A 22,424-nucleotide genomic window follows, 5' to 3' on the forward strand; every position below is an offset into this window, starting at 1 on the left:
ATTGTACACCCATTCCCTGTAAAAGGTACACCAACAAGCCTCATTTTCCAGTGCTATAATTAACATGTCATAGCCAGAGCCTAGGATTCCGATAATTTTTTGTTGTATAACAATGTCACTATAGAACTCACTGGCTTCCGTCCATCCATTTTGCCTAACAGGCTTTCATGAAACCAGTGAAGGATATCAGATGTGATGTGCCTGTGTAAAAATTGCTAATTTTGTGAGCTTTAAATACAGTGTAGATAAGTGATACTGTTGTACTTGAAGAAATGTGCTCATACTCAGCATGATCCACAAATACCAATTGGGAATGCAGGACACTTTCCGCCTTGAGACACCCTTTTTGTCTTCAGGCAGTGTAATCTGGGGCCTTGGGGAGTGCGTTTCCAACCCCCCTTAGCCATCACATGATGAGGGTACATCGTGCAGAGTCCAGTCTGACAGTATTCTATTAAAGAAATCAGATAGAACACTGTCCCTGGAGTCAGGAGGACCTGAGTTGAAATGTGGCCTCAGACACATAACACTCACTAGCTGTGTGACTGCCTCACCAAAAAAGAAAAAGAAATTAAGTCTTCTTGAGCTGCATGTATTATTTATTACACATGTAAAAGCCATTGGATTGATATCTTTAAGGAGCCTCCTGACATTACTTTTTTTTTTTAAGGTAATCAGGGTTAAGTGACTTGCCCAGGGTCATGCAACTCGTAAGTGTCTCCGGCTGGATTTGAACTCAGGTCTTCCTGACTCCAGGGCCCATACTCTATCCACTGTGCCACCTACCTGTCCCCTGCCATCCTTTTCAAAGGATTTTTTTTTTCATCTATTGATTTAGTCAAAGTCAGTTCTTTGAAATACCCTAGATCTGGTTGGGGGTAGAAAGGGTTTTTTTTCCCTTCTGTTTTTTCCCCTTAGGATTAGGGAAACCTGATCATATTTGAAGACAAGGGAAAGGAAATGGGAAGAGCCAATGGAGAAAGAGATTGAAGTCACTGAAAGAGATCAGTTGACTGCTAGAAGAGAATCCTTGAAGAGGAGGCAGGAGAAAATTCAACCTAAGCCACCCGGAGAGGGATTATCTTTAGTGAGGAATAGCCATTGCTGGCAGCCTTAATGTCAGTAATGTTCATTGTTTTCCTGGGGTTGAACCATTCCTGAGAAAAACCCAGCCCACTCACCATGAATACATTTAGGGGTATATTGTTAGAGGTTTTTTGCTGAAATTTTATTTGTACCTTTTTCATCAATATTCATTAGTCGTATCAGTCTCTAGTTCTCTTTTAAGTACCCCCCAAAAGAACATTTCTGCATCCCTAGTAGAGTAGAAAAAACAGATTCTCTGCTTACTTTTATAAAAATGTTTCATTCAATCACCATTACTTTGAAAACTCCTACTTGTCTAGGATTGTTTCTTTTCGGCAATTGCTCCTTTTTTTTTCTTTTTGTGGCTAGGCAGTGGGGTTAAGTGACCTGCCCAGGGTCACACAGCTAATAAGTGTCAAGTGTCTGAGGCCGGATTTGAACTTGGGTCCTCCTGTCTCCAGGGCCGGTGCTCTATCCACTGTGCCACCTAGCTGCCACAGCAGTCACTCTTGTTAAACCTTTCCCTTCCTCTCCTCCTTCCCCCACACACCATGTAACTAGGAAAAATCCAAAGTATCTGTAAGTAACCTCAGTCTAGGACACTTAAGATTTGTTATACTCAGATGCCTAGTTTAATGAGTTTGGAATAGAATACCAAAACTGAAGAATGTGGTGATATGATGTGAAGGTTTTGAAAATTGATACACTTTATCTTTCAAAATACTACAAGAGAACATCATTTGGAGGCTAGACGATTGAGGTACTCAGTTCCATATGCGGCCTAATTTTAATACCCCCTCCTCTTTTAAAAAGGAAAGCAGAATGTTTTACTTACAAGGTCACAAACTCTACCTTTTCATAGTATAGCTGGGTATGTTCAGCCATATAATAGTACTGTTGAAGCTGTGACTTAATTTGGTGAATGAATATTTCTGTTTTGTGTTTGCCTTGCAGCGCTCATCAGTTTGTCCTTCGGGGGAGCAATCGGGCTCATGTTTTTGATGCTTGGATGCGCCCTTCCATTATACAAGTATGTATGAAGGTTTTATTTTTGGTCGTGTTGAAGGTTGTCTTTAAAAACAGTGTTTTAATGATCTCCAGAGCAGTCAGTACCAAGTCATTATATCCCCCCTCAACATGGGGGTCAGAGACTGTGCTTTTCCAACCCAGCCTTTGTGCCGATCAAAATAATAATGGCTGTAAAAAGTTACCAAACCGAGTTAAGTCTTGCAATAAATGTCCCAGTGTCAGAGCGTTTGGAAGACAAGTCTCCCAGCAGTCATCTGTTCCAACCTCTACCAGGCCAGGAGTCTCTGTTGACAGAGACAGATAAACACAGCGTGCCAAGCACTATGCTAAGCACTGGGAGTACAGATACAAGCAAAAAGAATGTGTCTGTCTTCTTTCACAACATGACTTATGTGGAAATATGTTTAACACGATTGTACATGTAGAGCCTTTATCAGATTGCAGGCCATCTTTGGGGGGGGGGGGAATTTGGAGCTCAATATCTCATAAAAGTAAATGTTGGAAACTAAAAATTAATTAATTTAAAATTTCAATTAAAAAAAGGCATCTATCTGCCCTCAAGGAGCTCACGTTCTAATGGGGAAGACATCACGTAAAAGGGAGCTGAAATGGGGGTGGAGGAGAGTGGGAGCCTTCAGGGGGTCAAGGTGCAAAGTTGTCTGGAGGGTCAGAAGGTGAGACAGAGGTGAACATGGCTGGTGTGGAAGAGGGAAGGAAGAGGCCTGAGGGTGGAAACGCCTCCAGGGGAGGAGGTGAGCATAGGCAGGTGGAAAGGTAAGCCTTACAGCCCCAAGAAATGGTTATGCAGGCTTCACTCCGAGAACTAGAGTGAGGAGGAGCCCACCACCTCCGGAGACACCTTCTGCTTTTAAACAGCTCCTAATTGGTCACAAAGTTTTCTTCAGCCTGAAATCAGCCTCTGCAGTGGACATCCAGTGCTCCTCGTTCTTCCCTCAAGCACAAAACAGAATGAGCCTCACCACTGACAGGTGACATCCCTTTGCCAGATGCTTGGAAGAGAGCTGTCAAGCAGCCGTGTCCCTCTGAGCCTTCTTCTCTGGGCCCAGCATCCCTGGTTTCTGAACCTGTCCTGATTGGGGAAACTCCATTCCTCTCATCATCCTGGTGGACCCTTTCCTAAGACGTGGGACCAGGCTGAAACACAGTATTCTAGGATGGCCTGACCAGGGCCAAGGGCAAAGAGAATTATCATTCTAGGCATGCTGTTTCCCATTGTGGCCAAAAATCGCATCAGCTTGTGGCTGACTTGTCACATTAAGCTTGCAGTACACTAAAACCCCTAAATCTCTTTTCATACAAATGTACAGTTAACTTTTTGAATCTAAGCATAAGGCTTTACATTTATAAATCCCCATTAAAATACGTAAGTTGGGGGTAGCTAAGTGGCACAGTGGCTAGAGCTCCGGCCTTGGAGTCAGGAGGACCTGAGTTCCTATCCAGCCTCATGCTTGACATTTACTAGCTGTGTGACTCTAGGCAAGTCACTTAACCTGGACTGCCTCACCAAAAAGCAAAACACCCGAAAACCTAAATTGTGTCTTTAATGAAGCACATCAGTAAAGTTGCCCAGATTCTTTGAGATCCTGCCTCTCTTCTCCAGCACGTTAGCTCTCCCACTCAGCTTTGTGTCATAAGTAGATCTGACTAATATGCCAACTGTGCCTTTATGAAATCTACTGATGATAATAGTGAATAGAATAGGACCAAAGACAGATTTCTGGGGTACTAAAGAGTGAAACTCACAGGTTGACCTTGACCCAGTCATTGCCACTCTTTGGGTCTACTCATTCACCCATTCTCAAAACCAGAAATGGGACAGTGACAAGTTTGGGTGTACAGTGCCAAGGATTGGCCAAGATCTGGGGGAGGAGGGGAAGGAAAACCTGGAACCATTGTTCACCTCCAGCTATGTGACCCTTTTAGGACTGGCAAGACTTGGTCTTTTTTAAAGGTAGTAGGAAAAGGCAGTGGAGACAGGAGATTGCGGATCATTAAGAAACTTTGTTTGGTCATTGTAGAGAGGAGATAGGAGAGCATGCCATCTGAGGCCCAAGTGAGAGATCATCGTTGGTGGGGAGAGGAGTGATGCTGGGGAGCCTTGAGATGAGGGGCCAAAAGCAGGAAACGGAGGGAGTTTGTCAGAGGACCTCCAGGGAAAAGAAGATGGAGGCACTTGCTGTAGGAGAATGAGCTGAAGAAAGCAAGGACATTGGACCTGGAGAAAAGATTTAGGGGGCGTATGAGAGCTGGCCTCGAGCATGTGTGTGGCTGCCACACGGAAGCAGGATCCAGCTGGTTCTGCGTGGATCGAGAGGGCAGAACTAGGAGATACAGGGGGAAGTTGTGGGAAGAATGACCTAGGCCGATGTCAGGAAGAAGTCACAGTGGGATGGGCTCCTGCAGGAGGGAGAGGATTCACTCTCTGTGGGCATCTCCAGCCCAAGGCTGCTTGATAACTGTAGGGTGTGGTAGAGAGGATTCTTTTTTTCTTTTGGCTAGGCAGTGGGGTTAAGTGACTTGCCCAGGGTCACACAGCTAGTATGTGTCTGAGGCCGGATTTGAACTCAGGTCCTCCTGAATCCAGGGCCGGTGCTCTATCCACTGCGCCATCTAGCTGCCCCAGTAGAGGGTTCTTTGGGGACTGGAGCCAGGACTGCATGGCTGCTGAGGGTCTCTGGATTCTGTGGAGGCCAAGAAGTGTTAGGATTGCTGGGCTTCAGGTAGGATGAGGGAAGAAAATGTTCCCAACCATTAACCATGGGAAAGAAGAGAACACTTAGGAGTGGACTAGAGGCATCAGCAGGGAGCAGTGACATCTGGAGCTCAGCAGGTGGGCTTTGAAATCCTACATAAAATGGTAGCGGGCAGGGGGGGTGAGGAATGCTACGGGAGGAAGTGCCACCTACTGTCACTATGTGAGGCCTTAGGACAACCGATGGGGGCAGCTAGTTGGCACAGTGGATAGAGAACCGGCCCTGAGGTCAGGAGGACCTGAGTTCATATCTGGCCTCAGACCAAACACTTGACACTTAACTAGCTGTGTGACCCTGGGCAAGTCATTTAACTCCAATTGCCTTTAAAAAAAAAAAGAACAACTGATGGCTGCAAGTGGTGAGTCTGCCTCATAGAACCCGAAGGGGACCTTGGGGAGAATCCATGAGCGTGCTGATTCTGCACTGTCAGAGCTAAATAAGGGGGCGTCTCTGCTCAGCGCCTCACTTGTTCAGATCAGATGTTGGCCATGTTGGAAGTGACCCTTTGAGGTGGGAGGTGGAACCGTGGGCGTTTAACCTTATTTGCATTGGAATTTCCAGCGATTGGAGCCATTCAGTCAGTTATCGATTGGGTTCCCGTGAGGCGCTTGGTGCTAAGAGAGACACTGGGGGGCTGAGCATGGGGAGTGCCAGCAATCAGCTCTGTCCGCTGATAGAGCTCGGGCCCTGCCCCAGGACTTAGTCTGAGATCATTTCTGGGGCACCTCGAGGTGTGGTGACCAGCTAGGGTCACCCAGCTAGAGGAGAGATTTGGTCCCAGGTTTTCTTGCCCCCTCACTCCCCAGCCAGCAGTCTGTCCATTGCTTCAAGGGAACAACAGAAAATAAAGCTGGATTCCTCATGCAGCCTTGCAGTCTGTGGGGTAGACAGTGCCAGGCACTGTGTGTAACTCCAGAGACAAGTACTAGTGACAGCGTATTGGAGTTGGGCAAGGGGAGATCTCCCTGGGAGCTTGACAAGTTAAGTAAGTCTAGAGAATCAGAAGGGGGCAGCGGTGGGGAGCGTCTCAGATAAAGAGGAACAGCACAAACACAGAGGCTTGGCGTTGAGAGGAAGGGCTGGGGGGGCACAGGAAGGAATTAGTTGGACTAAAACACTTTCTGTGGAGTGTGGTGGGAAGTCAGTCCTGACAGGAAGGCAGGGCCAGATCAGGAGTTTCTGCTTTGTGAGGCAGGAAGCCCCAAGGCCCTGTTGTTGTGGAGCCCAACAGTCTGGCCCCCTAGCATATGGACTATAGAGGCTAGACTGAGGAAAGCCATCTGGGAGGTTTGTCCAGCATCACATGCTGAGAGGAGCGAGGTGTGCTGGCCTTCAGGTCCGGAGATTGAGCTTCTGATGCCACATCAGACACTTGGGAGCTGAGTGGTGACAGGTTTCAGTTTCAGCAATGCCTGGTGCATTGCCTCTTCCACAGGCTTCATGGTAGAGAATTTTGCAGACCTTAGAAGTGCTAGATGAGTGTGAGCCGCAGTGAGGAGGATCTAGGCTGGAAGGTCCTTAGGGAGGAAGAAGAAAGAAACAATGAAAAAATGCCCAGATACTTGGGCCGGGCTCCAAGAAAACTGTCCAGGGGGCACCCCTAGGGTGGCGAATCAGGGACCCTAGGAGAAAAGATGGCAGCCATCCAACCTCGGTTTGCTTTGGTTTTGTAAATGTTTGATAACTATATTTCATTAGGTTTTCTTTGCAATCTCGTGTGTTCTGTTTTATTTTATACATTTAAAAAACCCAACATTCTGAGAAGGGGTCCGCAGGCTAACCAGGGGGAGCAAGGAGAACACAAAAGAGAGAATCCCGGGGAGGGCCAAAGTATTTGGGCGCCAAGTCGGCACGAGATCTGTGACTACAGGCATGCCGCCACCTCAGAGCTTTGGCGTCCTTCTCTGTGAAATGGGAGTCATCTTTGTCCCACTGGATCCCACGGGGCTGTTTGTAGGAAAGCACCTTACAGGCCCTCAAGCATTATCTAAATGTGGAAGGTATTTGAAAGGCCTTGGAGAACAGGCCTGGAAGCAGTGACCTGGGTCTAGGACAGGTTTCTTCTGTGTTGGTGGGGGCAAGGAAGAGCCCAACAGGGACCTTCAGCTGCTCTGTGACTATTGTAAAGTTCCTTTGCCTTCTATAACTTGTCGTTTGTAACTTAACATGGAGGATAAAGACATGGAGTCTTGGTTGTTGAGATTGTAAAAAGCCTCACAGTTTTTAGCATCCGAGCAAGAAGCCTCCTCCTTGGTTGTGATCCTGGGTGGGGGCATTACAGAGATGAAGCAGGCTGGCCTGGTGCTTGTAGCAGCAGAGGCCTCTTTTAAGGAAGGGCAAGTGCCCTGGTTCTTTGAAAAGGTCAATGTTGTTGTAATGTTAGAGGAGCGAAGGACTTGGACAGCAGAAGCCTGAGTGATTTTCTCATTCTCTCTCTCTTTTTTTTTTTTTTGCAGCCAATACTGGCCCCTGTTTGTTCTGTTTTTTTATGTCCTTTCTCCCATTCCATATTGCATCGCCAGAAGGTTAGTGGATGACACAGATGCCATGAGCAATGCTTGTAAGGAACTCGCCATATTTCTCACAACTGGCATTGTGGTCTCTGCTTTCGGACTTCCCATTGTGTTTGCCAGGGCACGTCTGGTAAGTGTGTCATGGGGTAGGGGGGGGAAGAAGGCAGAGGGATACAGAGACAGAGAAACTGGGACTCATGAAGGAAGGGGGAGAGATGGACAGACAGACGGACGGAGGCATGCCCAGCATTCCTGGGTTGCCACAACCAAAGACTTCATCCCTTGGTGCCAGTCTCCTGCTGTTTTGAGCATGTTGACAGGACCGTCCTTGCAGCCTTTCCAGCTAAGTACACCCCACCTGATCTTGTGCTCTCTGCCCCCTGATGAGGCATCAGAGAAGAACACGGTGGAGCAGAGGCCACCTTTCAGGGAGGACTGAACTCTACTGTCAGTGTCCCCATTAATGTCACCCAAGCGTACGCCTTTTATTCTTTCCCCTCCTAGCTGACGTTTTCCCAGAGTACTTTAAAAGCACGATCACTTGTGTTCCCCCCAGCCTTCCTGGAAGATAGGTACTGCAGACACTAGTCTCCCCATTTTGTAGATGAAGAAATTAAAGCTGGGAGAGGGGAAGTCAGTCCCACAGGGGCACTCAGGACGGGTCAGCAGAATTTGAATTCAGGTCTCTCCTGACTCCCAAGTCAAGTAGACTTCCTACCACACACTCCTTGTCCCAACCATCCCAGCTCCTCTCTTCTGCCCTCATTTCAGCCTTGAGCACATTGTGAGAAGTCTGTCCAGAAATGTGTCAGGTTTTTCTTTTTAGCTAAACATGAGTTAAGGCAAATGCCTTTAGAAGCAGAAACAGGAGGGCAGGGTTGTGGCTGCTCCTCCCTTTCTCCATCTCCAAGCCCAGTTGTCTCCCAGACTAGATGAGGAGACCCTCTCATTCCCAACAGCCGCCCAAGCATGTCTTGTCTGTCTGAGCCGGCCGGGTCTGGGGGTGTCTGTCTGTCTGTCTGAGCTGGCCGGGTCCAGTGATATCTGTCTGTCTGAGCTTGCAGGATCCAAGGGTGTCTGTCTGTCTGTCTGAGCCAGCCGGATCTGGAGGTGTCTGTCTGTCTGAGCTGGTGGGGTCCAAGGTTGTCTGTCCATCTGTTTGAGCCACCAGGGGCCTGGCAGCAGTTGTGGTCAGGGCATCAGAGCTTGCCGGCTTCTTGAGTGATGTGACTCGACCCTCTTTCCTTGTCTCCCTAGATCGAGTGGGGGGCTTGTGCCCTGGTTCTCACGGGCAACACAGTCATCTTCGCGACAATCTTCGGGTTCTTCTTGGTCTTTGGCAGCAACGATGATTTCAGCTGGCAGCAGTGGTGAGGAGCTCGTTACCAGACTCTCCCACCGGGGACCTCTTGTCACTGGTGGCCATCCAGGCCGCCCAAAGGTTGGACGAGAAGAGGAGACGGTCGAGCAGCCCCGGGGGCTGCTCTTCTGGGGACAGACTCTTCTCGCTGCTGCTGGCTGGGAGAGCATTTCCCCCGTGACTCACTAAAGGGTTCACAGACTTCTGTTTTTTCAGAGCTATGGTGGACTCCTCGCTTCTCTGCTTTTCATGGAGCCTGCTGAGTTGGGATGTCCATCTCAGGCGTTGTCCCTGTTCAGTGTTAGCTCCATAGGCCGTGCCCCCACCCCTTTTTAATGGAATAAGCACCACCTGAGTATGCCAAGGGAAGACCCATCCTCCAATAGGCCCTGGTCCTGGGGTCGAGGTCCAGCTCAGCCTCCAGAAATCACCCCAATTCCCACAGTGGCTCCCGCGTGACACAGATGATGCGCCTGTTCAGACAGGCGACGGGTCCTGTTGCTGAGCAGCCATGTCAGCGGCGACACGCGTGGAAGAAAACATGGCGGGTGCCAAAGAATCGCAGGCGGCCCAACCTCAACGGGACGGATAAGTCTCAGTGGCCAGGGCCAGGTTGTGAGTTTGCGTCGTGAGAAATTCTTTTTGGAGCTGCTCAGAAGGAGTGTTTCCTTGTTGCACTTCCATGCTGGGGTTGAAGATGCGAGAAAAGAGATCTGTTATGCCTGGTTTTTATTTGTGTTTCTTGTGGTGATAAATAGATTGAGCTTCATTGCGGGGAGCAACCGATGTTGCAATTCCATTTTTAAAGGCCTGTTTCTATTTATATGTAAGATTTTTGATCTTGTCAGCAGCCTTTCATGTTTTACTCTGGGTGAGATAGATGTTGATGGCACTACTGATGATGAAAAGTTTTATGTTTGCAGCATCTAGAAAAGAAAGCCCTCCCTCTCCCGTGCCCACTTTAAAGTTTATTTTATACATAGTATATCTGAACTCAAATAACTTTTCAGATGTAGTTTAATCATACTAAAGGAGCAGGATTGCCATCCTGCACAGTGAGAGCATTACAGTTTTTCTCTTTGCAAGTCTTGAAATGATTTCCCAAGTGATTTGTCAGTCTTGCAGCTCTCGCATTAATAATCTTCACATTTAGTCGATGACAGTTGTAGTGGGTGTTCTGTAACATTAGGTCACATGTAACTTCATATTTAAGACAAGTTTCCTGCATACCCCTCAGCGGTCTGAGAGTTTCCTGTCAGGCCTGCCCTTTCCTTAGGCGTCCAATTCCTGTAAAGTCATTCGCCGCCACTGTTGCCACTTTAGACCCAACCGGATCCCAAAATGCTCGGCTGCATATCTTACTCTTAACTGAGCGTGATCAAATTGTGTGTGTGTGTGTGTGTGTGTGTGTGTGTGTGTGTGAGAGAGAGAGAGAGAGAGAGAGAGAGAGGAGAGAGAGAGGACAGAGTTACACCTTCTGATGTACTTGAGGCCCTGGTGTACTAGGCACGTAAATAATAACTGTTAAGTTGAACTCTCGAAAACCTTGAGTTCACCTGACTATTCTGTTAGGCCTTTGTTTGTTTTGTTTACTCAGTTACTGATGTATATGCCTAAAAATGGCTCATTCTCAGACAATGAGCAATGATCATGACAGTTACTATTTGCTTTTTGATCAAGTGTATTCCTGAAGGAAGTGGGAACAGATGTCTGCACGTTCACTTTATTCCTAGAGATGTGTGAAATCACCCTGCGTTGTTTTTCTGGCTGGGAAATGAGCCCCAAGATCGCAGGGACTGCCAGTGGGCGGTGGACTGTGTACCCCTCCCCAGCGGGCTGGAACTGACCTGCAGCGTTAAATGTCTGTGACCTGGATTAGTCCAAGTGTGCTGAGGCAGTATGTGTCAGACAGCTGTGGCTATGCCTGTGACCCCCCTGGCCTCTCCCCATGTCCCGTTGGTGGTGGTCTTCCTCAGGGTGGCTCATTGCCGCTCCCCTTTATTTACTTGGCCTCTTTTCTACCTGTTGCATACACCTGTCATATACTAACTGCGGTGGTGGGGCAGCACCGTGCCTCAGAGCTTGCCCAGTAGGCTTGACATAGTGCTGGCCCAGCCTCTGGTTTTTAGGCTAAGATCCTTAACGTGTGGCTTTTCCATAGCATATGCATTGATAGAACATTGCTGTCCAAGAGAGGGAAAACTTTTGATGACAAAACAATAAAGATTTCAAGTTCTTGTTTTCGCTTGTGAGATTTTGTTTTTAAGCAAAAACATACCACATCCTGTTCTTTGTTTCTGAGACGCTCCTACTCCTAAGGAAAGGAAAGCGTTAAAGAAGCTGAGGATACACTCGTACCGTGGCTGCCTCGCTAATGGTAACCTTGCAGGCAGTTTTGTTTCCAAAATTAAAACGGAAACCATAGTAACCAATGGCCCTTTCTCCGTGGTTGAGACTCCCTGATGTAGAGCATTCATGAAAGGGGGCTGATGAGGACAGGAAATGGCGTTTTGCCTAACATGTTTACGGATGAGTCACCGAAGGCAGGTCTCAGAACCGTCAGAGCATGAGCTCAAGGCATTTCTGCTGTAAAACTGCTGCAGATATAATGCATGATCATGTTTTTGTGGGACAGTGCTCCTGGTACTGTCACTTCAGTTGGCTCTGGTTAGGCAAACATCAAAGGACTATTTTCTCTGTTTATTCTGAAAAACTATATGTATTGGCATTGCAAATGTGAGTACTGCTGCAAAATAATGTCAACACCACATGAAATTCCACATTTCCAATGCTATGATTGTTTTCTCTGCCCCTGTTGTTTCAGTCTTTGTTGGGAGTATTCAGAAAGGTCAGACTGTAAAGGCACTTTTTTGTGTTCACTCTGAGGCCCCCCTGGATGAAAAGGTCTGACCAGTCAAATAACTTTATCAGGACACCTGATTTAACATCCAGTCATGCACTTTATCTTGGGATACAAAGAGTCTCAACACGTCCTAAACCAAATGTGAGAAAAGCAACATATAGGAATAAAGCTGGATGAAAATTGATGTCTTCTTCTACAATATAATAAACCTTTTTAAAAAAAACAATCTTATAACAAAGGTTTTAAGAGGGGGAAAATAGTTCAGCAATATCAACTAATACCATAGTCTATGCAATATTTTTCACTGATTGTCTTCCACCTCTGCAATGAAAGGAGGAGGTAAATTTTCTCAACTTTCCTGTGGGGTGGGCTTCATCCTTATAATTGAAACAGAATTCATTCTTTTCTTCTTTCCATTTACTTTGTTGTCATTTTTTAAAATATATTTTTATTTATTTTGTTAAATATTTCCCAACTACATGTAAAAGACTTCAATCATCATTTTTTTAAATTTTTGAGTTTCATTTCCCTCCCATCCCTCCTTGAGAAAGCAAGCAATATGATATCAGTTATACATGTGAAATCATGTAAAACATATTTCCACATTAGCCATGTTGTAAAAGAAAACGCAGACAAAAAAAAAACAAGAAAAATAAAGTAAAAAACATGCTTCAATCTACATTCAGAGTTCACCAGTTCTTTCTCTCTCTGGAGGTAAATGGCATTTTTCATCATGAGACCTTTGGAATTGTCTCAAATCATTGTCTTGATCAGATTAGCTGAGTCCTTCACAACTGATTTTCATTACAATATCGCTGTTACTGTGTACAACATTCTGGTTCTTCTTACTTTCCTTTGTATCAGTTCATCTAAGTCTTGCCAGGATTTTCTGAAACCATCCTGTTTGTCATGTCTTTGTGTATATTGTTTCCTTCCACTTACATGGCTGCTTCAGTACGGAAAGTCCTGTCGTGCTTCTCTGAATTCTTCATCTCTTTGTGTCTTACCCTGTGGTAATATTCTATTACATTCTCATGCCACCATTCATTTAGACCTTCCTCACTGTTAAAAAGACCCACAGAAGTGGAAACTTCCAGAACAGAAGCCAGCAGGGCCTGTTATGAAAAGGCTCTTTCAAGATGAAGTGGAGTGTTTAGATTTCATTTAACTTGTAATATCACCAAACAATGTTATTACTTTTTTTGTGGAAGTATGGTCAGGCTCCTAGACTTATGAAATCATGGGTCCTGGAATGATGAAACACATAAAAATCTCATATTTTAAAAATCACGTTGTATTCAAACTTGAGCCATTTAGTAAAAAAAATTTTAGAGGTGGAAACATCCTCAGAGATCACCTAGTCAGAAACTACAAAAGACCAAAGAACTGTTCCAGCCTCCCATCTGTGAGAAGAGGCTGAGTTAGGAGGGCTTCATGTTTCCCTGACCTCCATTCCAAGGACAGTCAGACCCCAGGGTGGTCCCATCTTGGCCTGTAATCCCACCAAAGCCCACCACCTCCACAAGTTGAGAAGCAGCCAAAGATGGTGGCAGGCGTGAGGCGAGAGGTGATGTGAGTGAGCAAGGCAGCGGAGCATCCTGCGGGCCATGAGAACAGGAAAGGACCGAGTGCTGACGCACCCTAACCGGATTAAGCTTCTTCCTTTCAGTGGCAAGAGCACTGTGACCTTGAGCAGCTCGGCCCCAACTTGGCTGCTTCACATGTGCCACCGCACCCTCCCCACGCCTTTGCTCCCACCACTCTGCTGGTTTGGGTGCTATGTGCTCACTTTTCCGTTCTTCCTTCCAGATTTACATCCAGTCATCTCCATGCAACCCACCAGGCTAGCTCTCCCTTGGCCACTGTCTTGTCACTGGTCTCTGATCAAAATGTCCTAAATGGTCCCCAACGAGGCCGTAACGCCCCTCAGGGCAGGGACGCCAGCACCTTGGCAAGGCCCTATTTATTGGGTGAAGGGGGCTGGGGAGGCTCCTGCTCGCTTCTTCTTCCTTGCTAACAGAATCAGGCCCGTGCAGTACAGCAGCGGGAAGAGGCTGTTGTAGGAAGCCCCCAGCAGCCTGAGCGAGGAGACGCTCCTGAGCTCCACCGCCAGCAGGATGTACGCGACGATGAGCTGCGTGTGGGTCCAGGTGACGGCCCTGTAGAGCAGCCTCCCCGGCCAGGCGGAGACCAGCACCTTGGCACAGCCGTGAATCAGGTAGTCGGCCTGCACCATCAGCGCCCAGCACAGGAAACCAAAGACCTGCCCCGGATGGAGCCCATGCCACCAGGCGGAGAAGGCGAACGTCTGCAGCAGCGGCCAGGCCTCGGCCCGCTCAAATACAAGCCTCCGGAGCCACCTCGTGGTGCTCCGGTTCCAAGTCCTGGTGAACAGGGCAAGCCTGTGAGTTGTCTCCAAGGTCCAGATGTCTGCGTCCGAGATGTCCCCCTCCCCGTGGAGGGGTGGGTCAGGGCCCAGGCTGAAGCCTGCTGCCCAGAGGACAGATTCATCCAGGATCCAGCGACAGTAATAGGTTAGTTTGAAGAGTGCAGCGGTGGTCCACATGACATAGGTGCAGCCAAGTAGGTGGCAGTCGGCCAGGCTGCTGCCGGCTCCCAGCAGCCCCCTCACCAAGGCTTTCAGCAGCTGCAGCCCCAGGAGCAGCAGGCCCCTCCTGGCAGCAGGGCGGAAGGACAGCGGCCTCCACTGTGATTCTGACCGACTCACTTGAGTCTGAAACCTCTTAAAGGAACACAGAGGACCACCCAGAAGTGCCGGGAAGAAGAGCAGATAGCTGCAAAATGACAGGATGCAGGGGCTTCGCCAGGCTTCCTTTACCACCACTTGTCCCTCACGGATGTCCAGAGAGAGCCAGGTGACTCTCTGGGTCAGGAGCATGAGGGAAGAAAGGGTGATACAGAACCTGGAAGAGATGGAGAAATCAGACTGGGAAAAGCCTGCCTCCCAGCATGGACTGACTGTCTTTGAAGGGCGAGAGGAGGCCTGACCCACACGGACTCCACTGTCCCATGTCCTGGGAGCAGCAGCCTGCTGCAAGCAGGAGGGACCGCCGAGGCCTGGGGCTCCCTTCCATTCCCCTTTGTTAGCAGGATGGACGGCAAACCCTCCGCCCGAGCTCCCTCTGGAATAACCGGCCACCAGAGCAGCTGGAGCTGGCTGGTCAAGACCAGGCAGGAGTGAATGGAGAGTTCTTGCCCAGAATGGCCCTCCAGCAGGTAAGTACTTCAGCTTGGACAAGACAGGAAGAAAACGACTCCATTCGTTTGTGTCCTGAGATTTTTTTTCCCTTATGTGTATTTTTCTGGATTTTGGTAACCATATACACTTAGAAATATATTTATATTTAGAAAACAACTGAGAAAGGGCAGCTAGAGGGCACAGTCAATAGAGCGCTGGCCTTGGAGTCAGGAGGACCTGAGTTCAAATCTGGCCTCAGACACTTGACACTTACTAGCTGTATGACCCTGGGCAGGTCACTTAACCCCGACTACCTCACCACCACCAAAAAAAAAAAAGCAAGAAAAGAAAACAAAATTAAAACCATCGGTTGGTAAACAACTTGGATAGAAGTGGTGTAACACCATAAAAAAATCATTGGGTTCAGCCCCTCCCAGATTGTTGTCCCAGAAATGAAAACATAGCTGAAAATTGTACTGTGAAGTGTGTCTTGACTGTATAATTCTGATTTGGGATTTACTTCTGATAGGCCAGAACACTGCCGGGCCCGTAGTAGGCTCTTAAATGCTTGCTGATTGACTTAGTGATTCCTTCTGCGCTGGCAGACTGGGCTGGATTCGATAGAGGCGCTAGGATTATGGGAGCACAGCCGCCAGTCCCTGGGCATGTGGCCGAGCTCTTGCCGTCCTAGTTTCATAATCTATAGAATAGGGTGACCTCCCTGACGTTGGGAGGGTAATTAATGGAAATTACAGTCATTCACCTGTTCTCTTGGCTTCCTCCAAAGGCCTTCCATGGCTAGTCTCTGCATCTTCCCCCTCAACCCCAGCCCTGGTCTTTCCTGTTGAGTAGGGTTTTCTGCCTCTTACCCAGCTCCTTCAGATAACAGAGCTGACACTCCCCTCCTCCCCCTCCCTGCAGTCACTACACAGTACCTCCCTCCCTGAGTCATAACTAGGGCCGGGCAGTGTGGTCTTTGTCTCAAGTCCCAGGAGTGAGTGATGACAGCTCCAGCTCAGATCTGCTTTCTTCTTCCCACAGCTGTCACACCCTTGGCTTCTCACCCACTCCCTACCCCCAGTCCTTCGGTAGCAGGGAAACCTCAAGATGTCCTGGGACAGACTTCCTTCACTTTCTCCCCATCATGAGCTCCCCTCCTGACCTCTCCTGTCCCAATGTAGGGAAATAATTCTCTTCCCCCCACTGCCTGTCCCAGCTGGTCTCCCTGGAGTCCTGGCTGAGAACAGTCAGTAATAAAAAAGGAGGTGCCTGGCTATGGAAAGATTTCTGGGAAGGCTCTATAGCCAGTCCCTACAAATGATGCCACTGCCAACAGATGGGCTGGGCGGGGCCCTCCTTTACCTCATGCAGGGAGGTTCTTGAAGGTAATACTCAGTGTAATGTAGTCCCAGGTGGCAAAGGGTCTGCCAGGTCATCTGGAAGGAGAACGTCCAGCAGTGAACCTTCTCTGGGCTGACGGACTGGAAGAGGGCCACAGCACAGAAAGCTGGGATGAAGACCAGCACCGCATACTGGGCCATGGCCATCCAGGCGAGCAGGCAGCCTCCCAGAATGAGGAAGATGTGTCTGGAACAAGAGAGAGGTCCCTGGCACCCTGGCCTGCAGAACCCTCATGAGGAGACAGGCCCGCCTTGGATGGTCTCCTTTAAGGGAGGGTAGGCACGGTGGATAGAGTGCTGGAGTTGAAAGCAGGAAGACCAGAGTTCAAATCCTGCCTCAGCCACTAGCTATATGGCCCTGCACAAATCACTTCATAATAACAGTTTATAAAAATAGCACTCATATAATGCTTTAAGATTTACAAAGCACTATTGTTGGTGGAGTTGTGAACTGATCCAACCATTCTGGAGAGCAAGTTGGAACTATGCCCAAAGGGCTATAAAATGTGCGTACCCTCTGACCCAGCAATAGCACTTGTAGGACTACATCCCAGAGAGATCATACAAATGGGAAAAGGACCCACATGTACAAAAATATTCATAGCAGCTCTTTTTGTGGAAGCCAAGAACTGGAAATTGAGGGGATGCCCATCCATTGGGGAATGGCTGAACAAGCTGTGGTATATGAATGTAATGGAATACTATTGTGCTATAAGAAATGATGAACAGGTGGACTTCAGAAAAACCTGGAAGTACTTGTATGGACTGATGCTGAATGAAGTGAGCAGAACCAGGAGAACGTTGTACACAGTAACAGCCACTGATGACTAATATTGATAGACTTAACCCTTCCCAGTAATACAAGGATCTAAGACATCTCCAAAGGCCTCATGATGGCAAATGCTGTCTACATCCAAAGAAAGAACTATGGAGTCTGAATGCAGATCAAAGGAGACTATTTGCTATTTTTTTTTCTTCTGTTGTGTTTTGTTTCCTCTTTCTTGTGGTTCCTCTTATTGGTTCTAATTCTTCCTTATAACATGACTAATGTGAAAATATGTTTAATAGGCATGTATATGTAGAGTCTACATCAGATTGCATGCCGTCTTGGGGAGGGGGAGGGAGGGGGAGAAAAATTTTAAACTTTGCTTCCAACTGAATTCTTTCAGCCATCACTGGAGAGACTCCAGAAGGCAGAAGGGGCCAGTCATCCCCACCAGTTGCCACTCACAAAGCAGGCACGCCAGCCTCGCTAAAGCAGCAAGAGACCCTGAGGGGGAAACAGGCGGCAACGTGGGCCAGGCAAATCAGACCGTGCCCACCCCTACCCTGACCATCTCCTCGGACTCTAATGGAGACAGCTGAGGACATCGAACCCAACAGCTCTGGCAATAATGGTGCTCCCCATCCAATGTCCTCAGCCAGTCATACTCCATGGGGAAGAAACTCCTTGGAGAAGTAGCCTGGCAATTGCTGCAGCGAGTGCTAGAGCCACAACCGCTGATGACTCAGAAAAGAAAAAACTTTCCACCAGTCTTTGGCCCTGCCACATGGTTCAGCATCTGAAACTGATACGGCTTTATCAGTGGACGTAACATTAAGGAAGATAGTTTATCATGTATTTCACATCCTCAGCATCCTAAGGGCCACGAGACCTTCCAGTGTGACTCGCAGCTGAAACCTTCCACATGAATTGTGAACTCCTTGACAGCAGACTGTTTTGCTTTTCTGTTTGCATCCCCAGAGCCTAGCACAGCGTTGGGCACATAATAAGCTTTTAATACAGGTGTTATTCATTCATTCAAAACTACTGATGGACCAGAAAAAAAGATTTTTAAAAAAACGAGGAAAAGGACCCATATATACATATTTATAGCAGCTCTTTTTAATGGGGCAAAGAACTGAAAATTCAGGGGTACCCACGAATTAGGGGATGGCTGAACAAATTATAGTAAATAAATGAGATGGAATAAAAAAACAGATTTACAAAATACTCCACAAATATCTCATTTGAGCCTCACAACCCTAGGAAGTAGGCACTATTATTATTCCTGGTTTACGGATGAAGAAACTGAGGCAGAAAGGGTTTAAGTGCCTTGCCCAGGGTCACACAGCTGTGAGTGTGTCTGACTCCAGGCCTGCGCTCTGTGCACTATGGCACCACCTAGCGGCCCCACAAAGGACCTACCAGAGTTTTTAAAGTAGAGAAGTGATGTGGTGGACCTGTGTTTTAGGAGCAGCCACTGACAAACTGAGCAGAGAATGGACGGGAAAGCAGTGACATCTGAGGCTGGGAGACCGACCCAAAGGCCACCACGACAGTCCAAGCCAGACTTAGGGTGGCCGGGGGAACAGACAGAATGGCACGGATGCCCACGAAGACGCCGCAGACACAGAAAGGAGACGTCACCCTCCCGATGTCACTGGCCCTCTCCAAGAACGAAGAACAAAGAACAGCTAACTTTAACCATTGCAAACATGGCTTAGGACAAAAAGAAAAGTCCAAACTGTCGGCTTTTCAGTCCTCTACAGGCCCCTCTTTAATATGGCATTTTACATTTGAAAAAAAATAAAAGAAACTATAGTCAGACTCCCCTTCCTCCTCCAACCTAGAATGCTGGGCCTAGGGTCAGGAAGACCAGAGTTCCAATCCAGCCTTAGGTATTTCTAAGCTGGATGACCTTGGGTGAGTCATTTCACCCTGTTTGCCTCGGTTTCAGCAAATATAAAATGTGGGTGATAATAGTACTTGCCTCCAGGCCTGTTGTGAGGATCAAATGCACGTGTGCATGCACACACACATTTGTTGTTTTCAGTCATGTCTGACTCTCTGTGACCCCATTCAGGGTTTTCTCACACAAATACTGGAGTTAGCCATTTCCTTCTCCTGTGTGTGTGTGTGTGTGTGTGTGTGTGTGTGTTGTGTTGCAAATCCTTAAGTGCTACATAGATGATAGCTATTATTATTATCCCCCCTGCCAGTTACCACCCTGAAGCCCCTGAAAAGCAAGGGGACATCCCCAACACAGGCCCGAGATGGGCCTTTCCCTGTGCAGAAGGGCCAGGCTGGGAAGGCCACCACATGCATATGACCTAGCACCCATCACTCCAATCTAGACGGACTTGGACAGTCACAGTGCTCCTTCCCCCAAGTTGGCTCTAAAGAGTAGCCTTTAATCAGCACATCTGGACATGGGAAGTCTTCTGCCTGCGCGTTCTCTTTTCCCTTCTCAGTGCAAATGCTGGCTTACCACGTGATCACTCACTCCAGCAGGTCCCTCTTTGTCTTCAAATACAGGAATTGAAAAAAGGTGGGAGAAACCCATCGAGACTCATGTTGGAGCTCCCATTCAACCTGCTGTTGGGAGTGGCCCCAGTCACTGGGTGGTGGGTTGTGTGCCACCACAACTCTTGAAGACTGTCTCCTAAGGCTGTCAGAGGGAGGAGGAAGTCACTGCACAGCCAAGACAAAGTCGCAGGCAGCCAGCTGGGCTGCAAGGGGGAGCAAGTCTGAGCATCTCTCAGAAAACCTGGCAGACAAAGGTCCTGACTCTCCAAAGAGATCACCTAAGGAGTGAAGTTCTGCAGAACCAAAGGGCTGTGGGCTTCACAAGGGGAGCCATCACAGCTCCCTGAAGTCCGTCTAAATTGTGATCCAGTTTAGAAAAACAGTTACGAAATGGAGGGGGCACATGCACTTCATAAAGGTACCCTTTTTGAGCAATCAACTTCGGTCTTGTCACTGGCGACCTCTGTGACCTTGAGCAAGTAACCTTCCCTCTCTAGGTCTCTTTCTTCATCTCTAAAATGGGGGGGGGGGTTGGATTCGACGGCTTCCAAGGTCTCTGCCAGCTCTAAATCTCAGACCCGAGGATCTTCTCCCCAAGCACGTTCAATAAGTCAACAAGTATTTATGGCACACCTACTGTGCACCAGGCACACAGTAGGTTACGTGCCAGGAACAGCAAAGAAAGGCAAGAACAGTCCCTGCCCTCAAGGAGCTCACAGTCTAATAATGCTCTTCACTCTTCTGCACACAGCACACAGCACAGTTTGTGAAATCACCAACTGTGTGCAAAGAGAATGAAATGAATGAAAACAAACCAGCCTAGACTGGGCTGGACAGTTGGAAGGCCACCCCATTGAGCTGGTGCATCTCTACGGGACAGGCTCTTTGAAAGACAATCAGCCAGGCCAGGAATGGAGTAGGAGGGAGAAAGCAGGCAGGGTGGCATTTAGGAAATTGTGCGTGAATGTCATGTGCCCCACCTGCTTCCTTGGCAACACAGATGGTCCCCGGCTGTGGCTGTTGGCTGCTTCCAAGTCTCAGAGCACCACCATCTACTTTGAAGGTCATCAATTTAAAGCTGGGAGGGGCTCACAGGTCACCCAGTCCAACTCCCTTATTTTACAGAGGAGGAAACTGAGGCCCAGGAGAAGGGATTCACCTAAGGTTACACAGCCAGTTGGTGGTGAAGCCTTCACCAAGATGAAAGGAAAAGGAACTCCTGTGCTTACCTGGCAGTGATGGAGAACGAATCCATGGCACAGAGAAAATTAAACAGAAGAGCAAAGGGAAAAGCGACCACTTGGTAAAAGGTCACAGGGTCAAAGTAGAACAGCCCATCCATGGGAGCTGGGAAGAACGGCCCCCGGGCCTTCTTAAAGTGTCTTCCTCCTGCTTCTCCCTGTGCAGCGATCCCTGGTCTGGGTCTCAGGGCTTTTTATATGGTGTGGAGATAAGCAGCCTCAGTGGGATTGTCTGCACTTGGGAGACCGGAACATTTGAGGAATGTCACTGCTTAGCAATGGGGGAAAGGAGAAAAGCACCTGACTATTTTCAGCAGCTGCCAGCTGGGTTCATTGCAAGCACTGCTTTATTTGTCTTCCCCATATGCACATTGCCATATTTCCTTCACCAGGTCAATGTAAAAGTGTTTGCCCTGAATTAAAAAGCTTCCCATAGGGACACACTCTTAGGCTACGGAGCTGGAGCAGCATCTGAGCGTATACTTAGAAAAAAAGGAAGGTAGACAGGGAGGGAGGATTGGGAAGGAGATGGGGTGAGAGGACCATGAAGATCTGTGATATGGAAACCAAAAAATGGCCTTAATTCTTGTGTGGCTCTGAGCAAGCCCCTTCTCCTGTCTAGACTCGTTTCCTCATTGTAAAATAAAGTTCTTGCTGGCTTTGGTATCATGTGACTGCATCACCGTGAGGAAGGGATATGGGATAAGCAAGGTCAGAGGTGGAGCATCAGGACCAAGGCTGGCTTTGTTCTGACCGGGTAAAGCTCACAAAGGGGACGTGCCTTGTCAAGATCACCCAGGGAGCAAGGAAACCAAGCAGAATTTAAAGCCTGGTCCCAAGTCTAGGTCCAGGGCTGCTCACGACACTGAAGAGCCAGACACCGAGTGGGGACAGCTTCTTCTCCAGGCAGATGGCCACCACCAAACCTTGGAGGAGGATGTGGGTAACCAGGAAGCTCCCAGTTCCCCCTAGCTCTACCCCTGGGTGGGTGCTCCTGCAGTCTGCTTCCCCATCTGGGAGGAGACATGTCCAACAATCAGGCTCTTTTAGGTCAGTCCCCACCTACTGTCCCTTGGCTTATTAATTCACCCCTTTCCAGATCGTTACTAAAGCGTTTCATGAAAGCAGTAAGAGCAAAATAACATTCATATTAAAGCAGTGGCCACAGGCTTGCTTTTAACACCAGGCCTTGTGCTTCTGAGGGGCAGAAGCCCTTGTCTGTTCAGGTGCTTCACGCAGCTGGTTCAGAGCATCATTGAAATGGGGTGTCCCTGGCTGCAGGGGCATGAACAAGATGGACAGCAGGCGCTGCAGGGCACCTGGGGAGCTCCCGAGGCACTGACCAAGCTGCTTCCTCACTGGCCCTCGCTCCAGGGAAAGCCCGTGATCGGAGCAATGACGCCCTCATCACTTCAGGGCCAGGACACGGGACAACCGGATCCTGGGTGTGGAGCTGCACCTCACAGGCCCACTAGCCAGCCCTTGCACTGGACACAGGGAAACCCGGAGAGAGGCGGGGGCTTGCCCGGGTCAAGGGGCTGATGGGGGGGGGTGCCCGGGTAATGGGGCTCCGGGGGGAGGGCTCCTCCAGCTCCTCGGTCATCCGCTCCATGCCCCCTGACCCCCAGAAGGGAAACTGAGGCACAGGGAGGCCCAGCCTCAGCTCAGTC

The 22,424-nt window shown here is 48.5% G+C and overlaps 2 protein-coding genes across 3 annotated transcripts in view; one reads left to right on the top strand and one right to left on the bottom strand.

The window, feature by feature from the left end:
• The window catches only part of LEPROTL1 (leptin receptor overlapping transcript like 1), a 28,200-nt gene extending 17,197 nt beyond the window's left edge, over positions 1-11,003 (top strand). For both annotated transcript variants that reach the window (XM_021008283.2, XM_078148368.1), the window contains 3 exons: positions 2,041-2,116; positions 7,346-7,532; positions 8,660-11,003. In XM_021008283.2, coding sequence (XP_020863942.1) covers positions 2,041-2,116; positions 7,346-7,532; positions 8,660-8,776 — 380 coding nt within the window. In that variant the 3' untranslated portion in view covers positions 8,777-11,003. The remainder of the gene's footprint in view (positions 1-2,040; positions 2,117-7,345; positions 7,533-8,659) is intronic.
• Positions 11,004-11,806: 803 nt separating this feature from the next.
• On the bottom strand, positions 11,807-20,866 carry MBOAT4 (membrane bound ghrelin O-acyltransferase MBOAT4). The gene is made up of 3 exons (XM_021008359.2): positions 20,743-20,866; positions 16,187-16,411; positions 11,807-14,549 (listed from the first exon to the last, which is right to left on the bottom strand). The coding sequence occupies exons 1-3, from the start codon at positions 20,853-20,855 to the stop codon at positions 13,589-13,591; spliced, it is 1,299 nt and encodes a 432-aa protein (XP_020864018.1). The 5' UTR covers positions 20,856-20,866; the 3' UTR covers positions 11,807-13,588.
• Positions 20,867-22,424: the final 1,558 nt, after the last annotated feature.

The sequence above is a fragment of the Phascolarctos cinereus genome, unplaced genomic scaffold (genome assembly GCF_003287225.1).
Source record: "Phascolarctos cinereus isolate Bilbo 61053 unplaced genomic scaffold, phaCin_HiC Scaffold_9;HRSCAF=440, whole genome shotgun sequence".
NCBI classification, from domain to species: domain Eukaryota; kingdom Metazoa; phylum Chordata; class Mammalia; order Diprotodontia; family Phascolarctidae; genus Phascolarctos; species Phascolarctos cinereus.